General features: G+C 35.4%; 1 protein-coding gene and 1 long non-coding RNA gene across 3 annotated transcripts in view; one reads left to right on the top strand and one right to left on the bottom strand.

Annotated features, from left to right (window-relative positions):
• Positions 1–16,536, top strand: part of Bub3 (mitotic checkpoint protein Bub3) — a 98,767-nt gene that overhangs the window by 52,034 nt on the left and 30,197 nt on the right. The window contains exon 9 of one of the 2 annotated variants that reach the window (XM_081758871.1): positions 13,457–13,808. The exons of the other annotated variant lie outside the window; for it this stretch is intronic. Coding sequence (XP_081614997.1) covers positions 13,457–13,478 — 22 coding nt within the window. The 3' untranslated portion in view covers positions 13,479–13,808. Of the gene's footprint in view, positions 1–13,456; positions 13,809–16,536 lie in introns of those variants that run through there. 2 annotated transcript variants of the gene reach the window in all.
• Positions 3,325–16,536, bottom strand: part of LOC145686025 (uncharacterized) — a 71,059-nt gene continuing 57,847 nt past the window's right edge. Inside the window, exon 4 of the long non-coding RNA XR_014131507.1 lies at positions 3,325–4,052. This is a non-coding gene — a long non-coding RNA (uncharacterized LOC145686025). The remainder of the gene's footprint in view (positions 4,053–16,536) is intronic.

Raw genomic sequence — 16,536 nt, 5'->3', positions numbered from 1 at the left:
GGCTGTGATAATATGTAAAAAAAAAAACACTATCACGTAACAGTTTCAACACAATAACTGTGTCTTCATCAGATTTCCACTCAGTTATTGTATTGTTACGTGATAGTGTTTTTTACATATTATCACATAGCCTTGCTCAGTGCGTTATTGTGTATCTATATATATAAAAGAGAACGTACAAATCCTTTGTCCGCTCATCACGCTAATACGGCTGAACCAATTTCTTTTATTTTTGGGGGGTTATTAGGATTTGGACCCTAGATGGTTTTTATCATATCACTTTAATTTTCAATTACCAGTGTCTTGAGATAATTGACCATTCAGGTGTCCATTACGTACAAATCCTTTGTTAGTTCATCATAGGTATAAAAATAAACGTATTTATATGCAACCCGCATGACCGTGTCACTCGGCGGGTTAACATAAATGACAGGCGTTATAATGGTTTTTATCATATCACTTGAAAGCGAAAAAGTAAAAATTATCTAAGTAACAAAGTTTATTGCGTTCGGGGGTGACCGCAGCGAAGCGGGGCGGGTTAACATAAATGACAGGCGATATAATGTTAACATTTACTGCAATCTTCTATGGTTTTTATCATATCACTTGAAAGCGAAAAAGTAAAAATTATCTAAGTAACAAAGTTTATTGCGTTCCGGGGTGACCGCAGCGAAGCGGGGTGAACGCTGCTAGTTAGTATTAAATGGAAACAAGGCCTGATAGAATAGCCAATTAATGTCTAAAGGATTAAACATTTTCATTCCAAGATACAATTGGATCGGAGTTTTGCGAGTTTCAGTATTTTCACTGTTATGTAAAGTATATTGTATCATATATTAACCATTTTGTTTTAGTTTTATAAACATGTTCTTAAAATTAATTTGATATTTTTATTTTGTTTCAGTTAAATTACTAGACATTGAATATGGTGAGGTATTTACATTTTAATACTAAGACTATATAAATAAATTTTTAAAGTAACCACTACGGAAGTAGGACGCATTATCGTGTATAAGCTTATTAGGATACCCAAAGAAATAAAATATTTATCTAACTTTAAACATATTGGTTTTAAATTTACATTTCGTAATGGTTCTATAACAACAAATTGAAAATCCATCTGTGAAAACCAAAACATACTTAAAACCATTACTATGACACGCCAGGGACCATAACACAAACACCTTTGAATAAAATCTCGAATATCTTGAAACATATTTTTCCAAGTGTACCTGACTGCAATTTTTGCTGCTGTTTTCTGAACGCCCCCATGGCCTCCACCAACTGAGTCTTCATTCTGGAACTTAATACTTAAAAGTCAGGAATTACAGCCTTTAATCCTCCCATATTGTTTACCTCTGGTTCTTATGTTTTAAAGGTTTTCAAAACTTTATCAAAGTTTAAATGTACATTTTTACCATTTACTTTTTCGATTTCCATTATGTCTGTGGATGGAGGGGAGAAATCGATTTAATTATACATACGTGTTATAAAGTCCGCTAAATTATTGCACTCACTACGTAAATTGACTATGTCAAACTGATACTTGCTGACTCTCTGAGAAAGTCATATTTCCTTTGTCGTTTATGGTTCGCAATAAACGGTAAATTTATTATGTAAATACACGTCGGACTCATCAAGAGCCTGAACAAGGCTACGCAGTTTCAAATCAGATACGCTCTTAGAGCAATCTGATGCAGGAATTCATTTACTTAAAAAGTAAATAGGTTTTAAGGTGACCTCCATCATATTGACGTATTATAGCTCCATATTTTTGGTCGATAGGCCTGCATGGATAAAGAAGGGAGGATTCATGTCTGGTACTTTAAGAACGACATGATTTATAATGGCTTCTTTCATTTTCTCAAGATTTTTCTTCTCTCCGCGGACTAATGGATCTAAAGGTAACCTCATGTCATGCAATTTATTCAATAATTCTGAATAATCTTCCAAATACCTGAGATGATAATTAAGAAATCCGTAACATTTTATTCAAAGCCCTTTTATTTTTCGGCTTAGGCATTCTCTCATCAATTTTCTTTAGTTCGTTACTAAATTCATACCCCAAATTCTTAATTTTATGTTTTAAAAATTTTGTTTTATGTGAACTAATTGTAATTCCCCATTCTCTAAGGCGTTGTAGCGCTTTTTCTAAAATTTCTTTGTTTTTCAACTGAGTTAATATGAATAATTACATAATCACAATATGTGTCTAAATATTCCCTTCCCATATACCTAAAGATCTTGTGCATTAAGCTAGAAAAATGAATGGCTAACAGTCATAACATTGGCAAGCGAACGAAATTTAATAACCTGTTAGGTTTAGCAAAAGCTGTTATTTTTCTACATTCAGGTTTAATTTTGTTTTGGAAGATTGAACTTCTTAAATCCAACAATGTATAGACATTGTGACGTCCTTTATTATCTATAATAGCTTCTAAGTTAGAAGATGGATAAGCTGTAACTTATTAATTGATCCGTAATTAATAACTAATATTCTAGAGTCATTGCTATTCGTAATTAAAAGTTGGGGAAATACAAGGGTCGTTCAAGGTTGACCGGGATTTTCGTACGTAAATAATCAATGAGTAGCTGGATCATGATGAAACTTGTGAGTGATGTAATGTATTCCTTCTCGAGTAACTGGCGCCCGGCATGACGTATTTGGTGCATGCGCAGCAGTTGCAGCGAACATGGCGGCAAGCAGTGTGTCTGTGGAGCAGTAGTGTATAATAAAATTTCTTGTCAAGGAGAAAGTTAAACCAACTAACGATCGTAAGGTTTTCAGAAGATTGCAAGCACAGTATGGTGAACAAACGATGTCAGGGACAAGAGTGTACGAGTTTCGCGAAGGACGGGAGCTGGTGACAAATGAAGCGCACAGACACATTCGCCCGACTGCAGTCACACTAGTAAATATCACACGTGTTGAGCAAATTCTTGAGAACCGGCGAGTACCATTGCGGGATATTGCTGCCGAGGTTAATATCAGTGTCGAGAGTGTTTAAGACAATCATTCACGACCACTTACGCTTTCGAAAAAGCTGTGCAAGGTGGGTTCTCCGCCAGCTGATATTTGATCAAAAGTGGAAACGCATGACAATCTGTGAACAGCCGAAATGCACTGACTGGGAAGTTCTGTCCCATCCCCCTATAATCCAGATTTAGCCCCCAGTGATTATCATTTGTTTGCACCCCTTAGACCATCTGGAAGGGAAAAAAATCACGACAAATGAAGCACTGAGGAACGATGTCCTCCAGTGGCTACAACAACAACCAAGTTTTTTCTATGGCAAAGAAATCAGGGAGCTGCCACAACGATGGCAACGGTGCCTCGATGCGCACGGAGAATACTTTGAAAAGCTGACATACTTTGGTGCTTCTTGTGCTATCTGTTTCCTCAGAAGAAATAAAAAGTCCCGGTCAACCTTGAACGACCCTTGTATGTGGACTACTATTTATATCTTCTACCGCTCCCTTCTCTATCAGTTGATTAATAAAATAATCTAACTTTATGTTTAGAGACTGTATATTGCTGAGTAATAGAGGAAGAGGGATCTCAGTGGAATATCATAAACAATTACGTACATGTCCAAGTTCCTTAGTGATGACATATTTTAGTTCATTAGTTAAATCTAGAACATAAATTAAATTTTCATAAAAAGTATGTTCTTAACAATATCTTTTGGTTCTTGTTCAGTCTCCCCTTTTAGATTATCACGATGGGTAAGATTCAAATTCTAGTGCTGGCTGGAACCTCCATATACATGTTCCCTGTAGACGCTCCTGATTCAACAGAGCTGCAAGGTGATGATCTGTTCAGTTTCACTTCTCCCTTGATTATGGATCTGCCACTGTTTGTTTTTCTCTGTCTTCCTTTATCATGTCGAGAACACCTTTGTAACTGCTGAGTACCGCTAGTGCTTTCTTTCGTCGCTGAAATGCGTGATGTAAGACCAAAACCATATACTTGTTCTGTTCCATCAGGTCTGTCCCTGTCGAATCGTTCCAAGGTCCTGGCACCTATTGGCCCGAGGGCATTTCAAGGAGACCTGAAACGATATTGGGAAGCGCACAGTTTACTGTTCATATACAATTATATTCACTCTTAAAAAAACTTTTAATTGCACTCTAAATTTTCAAAAAGAAATTCACGGGCTTAACATTAAAATGAGCATAGTTATCATGAAGAAAATCTATTCCGAGTAGTAGTACTAGCTTCACAATACGAACAAAGCAGAAAATCAAGCACCGTGTACAAATTGCACAAGCTCTGGCACTAGTATATTTTTAATCCTGCATACCTGAAACCGAATAGTTTACTTTGTAGGTTGAAATTTTTTACTTACTCCAAAATACTTTCTTTTACCAAATGGAGTGATGAACCACTGTCTTTTAAATATTGATGTAAAGAATGACAATGCTAACATGAATCTGTAATAAACCTCCAAAACTTACTTTTTCTTTCTTTAATGAGTAAGTATTATATAATCCTAATGTATGATCAAATGATTTTGAGAATGGAGAGTTCCGTGAAAATTGCCTATAAACAGGTGACCGACAATAATTAATTTTGTCACTCCTAAAAAGGGTTTTCACTCTTTGATAAACAAATTTATCAATTTTAACATTTTTATAATCTTGATTATAACGTTCATTAATTTCAAAATTCTCCGGAAAATCTAAATATTCATTTATGGTTTTAGGGACACTTAATATTAACAATAAATTTCTAACTTCAGGGGTTACAAAATTACTAGTCTTACAAATTTCATCCTGCTGCATATCTGTTTGCAATACTTTAAAGTACTAAACTTTTCCGGTAAAAATTCAATACATTTTCCTCTTCCTGCATAACTCTACAGAGAGTAACTTCCATAAATTCTGTATTAACTAATGGAGTGACATATTTTAGGAGAAGGAAATGGCAGATGTGACCCCACTCAGTAGTAATAGTTAATAATAGTTGTAACTCCACGTACGCTTGCTTCCTACATCTTCGTAGACTAGAAACCAAAATAGCTTCGGTAGGTGCTAATTCTTGAACAATCATGATATCAAGCTTATAAGGAAGTTAGAAACTAACAGTTCATCTTTTCCAACGATATCCGGTACTCATTTATTTATCTAAAGAAAAAATACTCTCAGAGAACTTTATGAAAATTACATACAATAGGGACATAATCGGTTGACCCTTCATTCACCTCTAGACTAAATATTAATGGTCATTTTCTTTCTTTTCTCTTTTAACTGCCAAAGTCGAATCGTATCTATACTCTAAAATATCTATAGTACTTTTGCTTTTATCCCATCTTACAAATTTTAAAATGAAATAACTCAATTCTAATATGTATAATTTTAAAAGTTTGTATCTGAACACACACTTTCTACTAGCTTGTAGAGCAGGAAGGCGTGTGAAAAAGACAAGGAAACCTCTCTTCTAGATTCCCCCTACTTTCATACTCACTCCCTCTTTCCATCTCATCAATAGTTTTAACGGAACGGTCCGTTATCGGAAGCAACCTACCAGAACTGCGCCGTAATCGGTTGACCCTTCATTCACCTCTAGACTAAATATTAATGGTCATTTTCTTTCTTTTCTCTTTTAACTGCCAAAGTCGAATCGTATCTATACTCTAAAATATCTATAGTACTTTTGCTTTTATCCCATCTTACAAATTTTAAAATGAAATAACTCAATTCTAATATGTATAATTTTAAAAGTTTGTATCTGAATATATATATTTGGTCTAGGAATTAATTCGTGCGGTTGGTACGCGCACATTGAAGCTGTAGTACAAACACAAAATACATAAATACCTTAAGAAAAATATTGTCCATCGCTAGCCACCACTTTCGCCCATCTGTCAGGCAATGTACGGATTCCGTGGCGAAAGAAGTCCTCATGCTTGGAAGCGATCCAGTCAGAGACCCATGTTTCGATATCTTCTGAAGAAGTAAACCGCTGTCCAATCAAATCGTTGTTCATGCAATCGAACAAGTAGTAGTCCGAAGGAGCAACGTCTGGTGAATACGGCGGGTGGGGTAAAACTTCCCATCCGACATTTTCTAAATAGGTTTTGACGGGTTTTGCGACATGTGGACGAGCGTTATCATGTTGAACAATAAGTTTATCATGTCTGTTCTCCCATTCTGGTCGTGTTCTGGCCAGAGCTTGCTTCAAACGCATTAATTGTCGTCGATAACGTTCTCCATTCATAGTTTCACCCGGTTGCAGCAGCTCATAGTACACCACACCTTTCATATCCCACCATATGCACAGTATAACCTTTGCACAGTGAATATCTCGTTTTGGTTGTGATGGACCTGGTTCACCTGGTTTCACCCAGGCCTTTTTTCGTTTAGGGTTCTCGTAATGGATCCACTTCTCATCACCCGTAATAATTCGATGCAGAAACCCCTTTCTGCTCTGTTGTTGAAGCAGCAATTCGCAAATGGTTTTTCGTCTTTCAACGTCTCTGTCTTTCAATTCATGTGGAACCCAATGTGACATCTTTTGAATCATTCCCATGGCTTTCAAGCGTTTGGAGACTGTTGTTTGATCAACGCCTAATGCTGCTGCAAGTTGTTCCTGCGTTTGACACGAATCCTGCTCGAGCAATGCTGTCAATTCTTCGTCTTGAAATTTTTTTGGCTGTCCAGCTCGCTCTTGGTCTGCCAAGCCGAAATCACCACTTCTAAACCGTGCAAACCACTTCTGACACGTTCGCTCAGCTAGAGCATGGTCACCATACACTTCCACCAAAATACGATGACTTTCAGTCGCACTTTTCTGCATGTTAAAGTAATGCAGCAGGACACCCCTCAAAAACACTTTATCAGGCACAAATTGCGCCATGTTCACTTAACTACAAACTGGTGTTGTTGACGCTTTAATCCACTGCCCTATACTACGAACGATACGCGATGACAGGGGTTTGCAACACATGTGTGGATACACGGAACTGTGGGACGCTCCGTTCGTTGCGCTATCTCTTGTCCACCCGCACGAATTAATTCCTAGACCAAATATATATAAACCAGGTTCGAATTCCGCTTCCACTTACAATTTTGCCCTCACACATCCAAGTTAATAGATCATATAACAAGAATAAAAGAAGTTAAGTACCATTTTTAACTCGCTCCACATAAAATTACGCAGATACAATTTCTTCTATATTATCTTTTTTTTTTTTTTTGTTATATGACAAGAATGGTAAAGTTGCTCGAATTTCAGTCAATTATAGCTGGCAGAACAGGCAACTACATATCGTCATACGTTGATCTACTAAACAGTGGTTTCCAACTTGCTAGTAAAGTAACTAATCAGCTGATTGAAGTTGTCCTTTTCTTTTCTTTTTTTCTTTCTGATGAACTGTTACATTGTCTACCACATAACTTTGGCTTAAACTTAGTTGATATCTGTAGTTACGTTTGGTTGAATCCAGCCAAATGAATCGCCAAGTTGCAGAAATCATATCAAAGTTAACTAATGAAGCGTGATATAGAAAATTCAAGTAGATTTGAACCCTGCATAGATCGGTCGTTGTGACAGGCTGTCTTTTTTCATACAAAGCCCAATTGTGAACAGAAAAGCCTATATTTTTCGGATGAAATTGCACCTTGATAACTAAATCTAATTCTGAAAAGACTCATTCATTGTATGAATAGTATTCTGTTGTTGACTCTCTCCCTAATTTAGCTTATTCCTTCCACGAAGGTTACCAAACGTTATTTAAGCTCTATTGAGAGGTTGAAATAGTTTACGACCAATAATAAGTCAGGATCCAAAAAATAGTATCATCTCAGTATTTTCTAGATGAATATGAAGGAAAGCTCCACAAAAATCCCAGTTGTAGGATGACGATTGCGGAACTCCAATCTGGAACAACCTTGTTATGAAGGAAGAGGGTTAACCTTCATTTGCAAATGACAAAACTACAAATAAGTTGTAAATGGAGCCACATCGCTTTAGAAAAACAAAAGGGAAAAGGAAGCAGCAACATTTTCTGAACACTTTGTAAAATAAACAAAACAAAATTGTACTAAAATATTATCATCTTAAGAATTCTGCCTTCATTACCAGCCTCAGTTGAGAAGTTTATATACACTAAAATACATTTATCACGTTATTTTCTATAACTACAATATCTGCAAATCATATATCCGTGACATTTAATAATTTTCAATGATTTCTGCCAGGTGTTCAGATTTTCGTACAAAATTAAATCTTTAGTAATGTATATATACGTCTAGCACGTAGGCTAATAAAGTATCATAAGCATGCGCAGACCTCTAGAATGTGTAAAATGAGGTAGGGAAAGACACTTCACAGCAGAGCTATTTCAGATAAATATATATATATATCAGCTGTTCTAAAAATGGATTCCACGGACTAGAGCACTATTCTACAAGTTAAAATAAAGCAAAAAATATATGTAGTGGTGCACCTTCTGGGTCCTCGTCTGGACACGCGCATTGCGCTATTTGGCAATGTCGCAGATAAAGAACCGCAGAGAAGATATTTCAATCCATCAAATAGCTTATTATTTTTTTTCCAGATGGCAGTAAAGTCGATAGACTCGATAGACGTTAACACTACCACCACGCATTAACGTAACAATCTATATAACTGCTTCATGGATTCGTAGAGCAACACTAATGGTTCCAAGTTAATCTGTAATGTTGCCACATAGTGAAATTTTGGTTTCTCATAGCGGCTGAAGGAGGCTCCAGAGGGTATACCATTATATAGCATTTTCGTTTTATTTTAACCTGAAGAATAGTGCTGTTATCCAAGGTCGTCATATACAAACATACACACACACACACATATATATATATATATATATATATATACCCTCCATTCCAAAAGAAACCGAACTTTTGAAAACAAATAGTACCACTAGTGCCATCTGTTGTGATATTTTACCGGTAGATGGCGTAGTCCCTCATTGACAACTGGTATAAATGTCATGACATTTGGATGCACGGCAACAAAGTTATTGCGTTTCAACTGTCAGTGTGTTGTGTACATCGGTCGGAAAATAGATTCAAACAACGAGCTGCAATTGAGTTTTGTGTTAAACTGGGTAAAACTTTGAGTGAAACGCACCAAATGCTACAAACTGCATATGGTGATGAGTGTCTATCCCGTACGCAAGTTTACGAGTGGTTCAGGCGATTCAAATCGGGTAGAGAGACGCTGGATGATGACGAAAGATCAGGCCGTCCCAGAACCGGATTATCGGAAGAAAACATCGAAAAAGTGCGTGAATTCATCAAACATAACAAAAAATCGTCGGTGAAAGTTATTGAAATGGAATTAGGCATTCCTCAAACAACCGCATACCGCATTTTGACCGAAGTTTTGGGCCTTAAGAAGGTTAATTCGCGGTTTGTACCACACAAACTTACCGAATACCAAAAAGTTGATCGAATTGCGCATTGCAAAGACATCGTTAAAAGTGCTCGGCAGGATCGAAACTTCTTGAAATCGATTGTAACTGGTGACGAGACGTGGTGTTTTGAATATGAGCCCGAAACAAAGCGGCAAAGTGCTGAATGGAGAGCGCCGGATGAAGGAACACCCAAAAAAAGTCGCTTGGTGAAGTCAAAAGTTAAGGTGATGCTGATTTGTTTTTACGATTCAAAAGGAATTATCCACAAAGAATTTGTTCAGCCCGGCCAGACAGTCACTGGAGAATTTTACTTGGGCGTCATGAAGCGTTTGCTGGCAAGAATTCGTCGTATTCGGCCCGAATATCGCGAAATCGGCAGTTGGACTCTTTTGGACGATAATGCACCATCTCATCGTTCGCGACTTGTAACTGAATTTTTGGTCAAAAATCACATTATTCGGTTGCATCATCCGCCCTATTCACCAGATCTCGCTCCGTGCGATTCCTATCTGTTCCCGAAACTGCATTTGGCGATGAAAGGAAAGTGGCACGCATCGATTGATGCCATTGAGAAGGCGACGACCGCCGTCCTAAAGACCATTCCAATAAAGGACATGGAGAAGTCGTTTGACAACTTGTTGGAGCGTGCAAATATGTGTATCGATGCAGAAGGGGAATACATTGATTAATAAAAGATTTGTTCCAAAATGTACATTGCTTTTTTGTTTTTTTAAAACGTTCGGTTTCTTTTGGAATGGAGGGTATATATATATATATATATATATATATATATATATATATATATATTATGTGTTTTTGAGATTGTCGTTGTTTTGTATACACTCTCTTTCGTGAAATCGTATTTGAGATCACTTCTCTATTCTCCACCCAGTTAGTCAAAGTTGGTACTAAGTCCAACTCCCTTTAAACCTCAGTAGCGGGACGTCTTAGGCTTTACTGGTTCGAAGATGATGAGAAAGTGTTCTAAAAGTCTCAATAATGGGAAGGGGAGACTTGTATTTCAGAGGTAGAGCTCGTACTGGAAATCGAAACCCAGTTAAGTCATGAAGACTGTGAACTAAATCCAAATAGGGAGGGATAGCATGACTAAATTAAAGAGACCACTTCCATTGTTAATTTTATTTATAAGAATAAAAAAAATAAAAATGAAAATACAAAGAATTTTACAATTTGGAAATATGAAAATACAAACTTAACGTATTAACTCATGACATGTATGGGCACAACCCCTACATTACAAACTGGGTGCTAGAAGGTTATCACGCTAAGCCGCGATTTATTGAAAGTAGTAATTTTGATGATTCGTACCTGCAACTTGCCTTGGCCAAAAAGGGAAGTGGTAATTTCCTAAGTGGAAACTTGGTCTCATTTTCAGGTCGTAACTTAACGTCAGTTTCTAACAAGTCTCAAAGTGATCATTCTATACCAAGGGAACTTAAAAAAAAAAAAAAAAAAAAAAAAATACCTGATCTTACAACGAGCGTCCGGAGCGAAGATCCAATTTCACTAGACGAATGCCGGAAACGAACAACCTGAGCTCAGCGAAGGGCCTCACTTTTAAAGCGACTTCGTCCCACGCATTTTCTGCTAGTTCTGACGTAGCTCGAGAGCTAACGTCACGAGCCTTGACGAGCTTGGAGAAGCTTGTTCACGTGCATGCCCAATAGTGGCCAAGACTTCTAGTTTTTCTATGATTTTTCCCATCACGCCGGGGCGGAAGTATCTATTTTACATTTACTAATACATCTTTATTTCACGTTTAGCTCCAAATACATAATGTTTTTATGTACTTATCGCTTGCGTGATGTTTAATAAATTTACAGCTGCGACCCAGCAGTGTGATTTGGGTAAATCAAAGCCAGGGTCATACCACTATTACATGCGTGTGGGTTGGTGTCAATGAGACATCAGATTGCTAATACAATCAATGCCTAGCTTGACTCCGTTCTCCCTTTCTCTCTTTCTCTTCTACACACACAATTAGAAAAGCGCGGGCGTCTTACCCCATAATTAGAGTCCGGCTTAGGACTTCGACGCTTAACTGTGTAACAATATATATATATATATATATATATATATATATATATATATATATATATAAAGAACGGAAGAAAAGTAAAGAAAGTACTGTGCGGATTATATTAACTTGCGTGATATTCAGTAGAATTTTTGTACAATGTGAGCACATTAAAGGCGATCTTTTCCCCATCAGTATACTTTCCTATGTAAAGAATTCTAATAAGGAATAATGCAACAGAAGTGAACACTCTTTGCGTAGTGCGTCCCGATGCTTGAAACAATTTCCTTAGAGGCATACAGTCATTCACAGTTGGTTGTTGATCTGTTTTTTGCCGCTATCGATTATTTACGAACGCGTTGATTATGGCCGATATGATAGATTCTTGTGAAAGTTTATTTAATGATTTCCAGTTTTTTAATTTAATTATTTATTTATTTATTTAATTTTACATATTTTTAGTAAATTTTTGTATTTCTTTTTTTTCCTGTGGCGATAAGGTTGTGATGATAAAACCTGATATATATTTTTTCTATTTATGATGGCCTTAATTAGTTTACAGGGATCTCTTTCAATCTAGAACTAAATTGATTGATCGATTTGTTTGCTGATTGTTTATGAATGTTATAGAGGTACATTTGTAATTAACCTAGCAACAATGATTGAAACTAGGCCACCGGAAAAATCTAGCCTTTATTTTGTGATTATATAAAGTGTTAACGTTTACATAGTTGTATAGCAACGTGTAAAGTGTGTAATAAATATGATTGAAGAGAACCGTCAACAAACTGAAACGTGCATTGCATCGCGCACTGTATAAATTCGATATCAGTCGTCCTATGTGACTCTTAAGTCTTTCCACAGCTACAGCTTCCAAATATTTTACTTTTCTTACAAATAGTTTTGTGTTCTTACATAACTGTTCGTTTTTAACTGGAGTATTCAGGTTGTCTACAAAATTAATTTGAACTAACATAACATAGTGATACTTTGACAAAACATTGCACACTGTATAAAAGTTCGTTTCTGATTTATTTAAGTGTTATTTTAGAACTCATTCGCGTCATAGAGCAAACAATACTTCCATAAACTCACAGTATAAGCAGTTAAACTCTCAATTGGCTCTCTTGATTTATATATGTAGTCGAATGCCTAGCACACGTATACGATCACTTCGATGCATTTGTAATAGAGTATAGGCATGATACACCGTTATTATCCCGCTGTAGCCTGACCCGATAAATAAATATAATTAAAATTCCATTCTCCCAGCATTCATAAACTTAAATGCTAATACACTGCTGAACATTTTATTTCAATTGAATTAAATCTAGATGTTTATTAGGGTTATTTCAACTTTCCAATGAAGTAAAATATGTTGCCAAAACACGAACTTTTCCACATTTCTTGAGCAAAAATAGAACAAAATGAAAGATCGAAATCCGAAATGGTTTCGCAGAAATGCCATATTTCCCTCTGTGACATATTATCCTATTGTGTTGGTACCATTTATTATTTTCATTCAAAATTTGTGCTGTCGTTCCAGTACTTTTAAATACCGAAGTGCTTGAAGAATTTTGTATTTTGTATTTATATATATATTTTTTTTGGTTAAATCTCTTTATATATATGAATTTATATTTAATTTGCAAAACTTGCATGTTCACCTAAATCGAACATTTCATGCACTGGACATCCTTGGTAAGACATATGTCTGGCATGCCCTCAACATACAGTTATCATTTATTTGTTGGGTTTGGTGTTCGTTACTTTGTGTTAAACATATTTAAGTATTTTGTTACCACAACATAGTTTACTCAGCTTCTTACACTTTAACCTATATAACTTCGAATATTTCATTTTCTTCATTTCATATATATCTGTACCTAAACGTAACTCCCTTACTGTTCGCATGAAAGTCAGAATTATTCATTATATTTCTTGTAAGTATAATGATCTACATATGTGCTTATATGTTTTGCCGAATAGTGAATACTTTATTTTTCTTCCCCTGCAGTTTGTACAGTGATAGCTTGTGATGCTTAGTAGTAGTCACGTTTTCTTCCTTGGCTGAAGATTATTAAGGTTCCTGCATACTGGCACTGCTAGTCAATTTTGTTTTAAGGGAAAGAAAGAAAAACAATATATTGAACATTTCGTTTGATTCACATGTTCTATTTTGGTTTGATCTGTCTGTTTATTTTAGTTCATTTATTGTATGCTTGGCGTTGTTTTCATTAGAACCCTTCTGTGTTATCTGGATGAATTGTATTCAAGTGTATTAATTTCACTTTAATTGCTTTTATAACTAATGGGTGGATCAGTGTGGTTAATCTTGTATTATAAGCTACTGTCAAATATAACCTTATTTTACAGAATTGGCTTTATTTTTGTAGTTAGTCGTACCCCTATGATCATTCATTTTTTAAAAACAAGAACTATGAGTCACATAATGAAGTTAAGTTTGCATGTATAGGTTGGGTCATAAATGACTTGATAAAAATACATTTGAAATGTATTATTTACCAATTACGAAAAAATGAAATTATTAGAAGTTGTATCATAATATTAAACTAGGTTACCTAAATCAATGCACATATACATTGCGCTACAGTTATAAGATTTTCTTCTGCAGTCACATATTTATGACACCTGGTCTAGTAAGATCAATTGTGTAGTCTGTTGAAACCTTCTATTCAAGTTATAGATTGCTTGTCGAGATGGAAGTACAATGTTCGGAAAACACATGACAACACCACACAATAGCTCGATTTATTTAAGATATCTCATAGTATAACTCGTATATAAGATTCTTGTTACTTACTTACTACGATGATTACTCAATGATTACATACTATTTTCGACCACTTAAATGTACTATATTTCAAAATACTTGTTAATTGGTTTACAGCAATTCAATAAACTTCTATATGGCGTTCTGTTGAATTATATCTTTTAATTCCGTATAAACAAATCCCTGGTAACGAAAATGGTACCAAAGGAACGAGATTACTGTCCTAACAACGATTAAACGAACATTTACATCAAGCGACAGAAAAATAAAACATTTATGAAATCAAGATTATTCATGACATTTTTTTACATTTCTTCTTCTTCTAATTTGTAGCTAGTGCCAGGTAAAATAGCATTTTTATCCTGAATATTAAATAAGATGAAAAAGGAAACACATGTTATCCTTGTATAATGGCTCCCGAACTTGTTTACAATTTAAGAAAGAGTCCTGAGACTAAGATGATTTACATAACATGTGATTATCTTGTTTTCTTGAATTGCCCTCGTATAAAATAAAATTACAATTCATTAATACAATACATTCTATTTTTATATTTTATTTCAATATCGTATTACTATATTTCATTTTATAGTAATTCATTACATTTTATTTTAATCAGATTTTAAAGAGAAGGCAAATTCAAAATTTGACGATTTAGTTATTTAATTAGGTCCCTAAATGAATTCTTTTCTTAATAATGGAATATAGTTATTGTTGTTAAAGCCAATATAAGGTGAAATACAACATGACAATGTTCTTCCGTTCGGGCGCAGGGAACACAATTGGAAACCGTAGTTCGTATCTCATGAAACAAAATAAGAAACCACAATAAATCAGAATAATAATTAAAGGAAAAGAAACAAACAATAATTAATATCATATTAAAATTATACAATGAGAAAATTATTGTACTAAACCAGAAAAATCAACATTACCTACATTGACTTTGGATAAGAGTTCTTGGGGAACTAACCGTTTGACAGCTTGCAACCATTTGTCAAATTTTCGTATGCCAAATTTGTGTGACACATATACATTCAAAATTCTATGTACAATTTATTATATGATGTCTTGTTGAGTTAGCTTCTAATCAACATGAAATTTAAAATATCGTCACTAGTTTCTACAGTTGAGCCGGAGCAAATAACTCAATCACATCTTGTAATTGTGGTCTTATAACCACCACTTTGGAAGTACGAACACACGTTCATCCTTCGATTACTTTCTATTCATTGTAAGCTTACTTACTTATAAATGTAATTAGTTTTAAATTCTTTATAAAATCACTTGTTATGACGTATTGTTTACGTCAATCAGCTATTGTTAGTATAGTTGGAACTAAATAATTGTTCTAAGTTGGAACTAAATAAAGTTGGGAACTAAAAACTGTTAGTATCAAGTGACTTATGGCCCAACCAGCACATATAAGCTACCAGAAAACAGTGAAAACATGAGCTCATACACTTTTAAAAGAAAATGCGTTATAGAACTTTTCGCTAAATGATTCAGCAGATAGAGACGAAAAAATATAGGTAGAAAGGGAAAGTTTTTCCGGTAAACGCTTATCTACTTTCCGCCTGGTAACACTATCAAGTGATTGTGCATTCCAACATGGCACTGCCCCCCAGGATGCTTCATAGCTGGGTTTTTTGCTAATTACTTTTTTTCCCCTTTTCGCCTTCTTATCTGGTGAAACAATTTGTGAAATATTGCACTATTTTTTTATTGTGTATGATTTTCACTTTTTTCTGGTAATTTATATATTTTCCATTCTCGCTTTGGTTTCTTTCCTCCGGAATTCTCTATATATACTCATGCATGTGGCTCATGGGTAAGCATGATCTGGCCTGGTGAAGGTATTTTGATGCACATGTCTTAGTTTTGAGAGAGCTTAACTATTTAGTTTGTTAATATTTCAAAGATATGTCTATACATATACACTAGGTAACTATAAGTCATGTTGTTGAAACATGGCAGGGTGTTCATCGTGTACGGTATCTCAGAAACAGTAAGAAATGTCAAGTAAAACCTGGAACGAAAAAGCTCGGTTTCCAAGGTCATAAAGCACAGTGGTTCAGTGATAGAGCGCTTATCTCTAGTGCATGGGGTCCTTGGTTCGATCTCTAGACAAGTAAGTATCTATCCGGGATCGCAATCCATCAAAGACTTTCGTTACAACACGGGAACAGTGTGTTGCCGCAACGGAGTATCTACGGAAGGATTAAAAAATTCAAAAATGGTCGCGCAAGTGTTACACACGAGGAAAGAGCCGGATGACCATCTGTGGCCACAAATTTTGACAA

This window comes from Thermobia domestica, chromosome 5 (genome assembly GCF_964235325.1).
Source record: "Thermobia domestica chromosome 5, izTheDome1.hap1.1, whole genome shotgun sequence".
In the NCBI taxonomy this organism is placed as follows: domain Eukaryota; kingdom Metazoa; phylum Arthropoda; class Insecta; order Zygentoma; family Lepismatidae; genus Thermobia; species Thermobia domestica.
The sequence above is the reverse complement of the archived record's forward strand: the minus strand, read 5'-3'. Positions and strand labels throughout refer to the sequence as shown.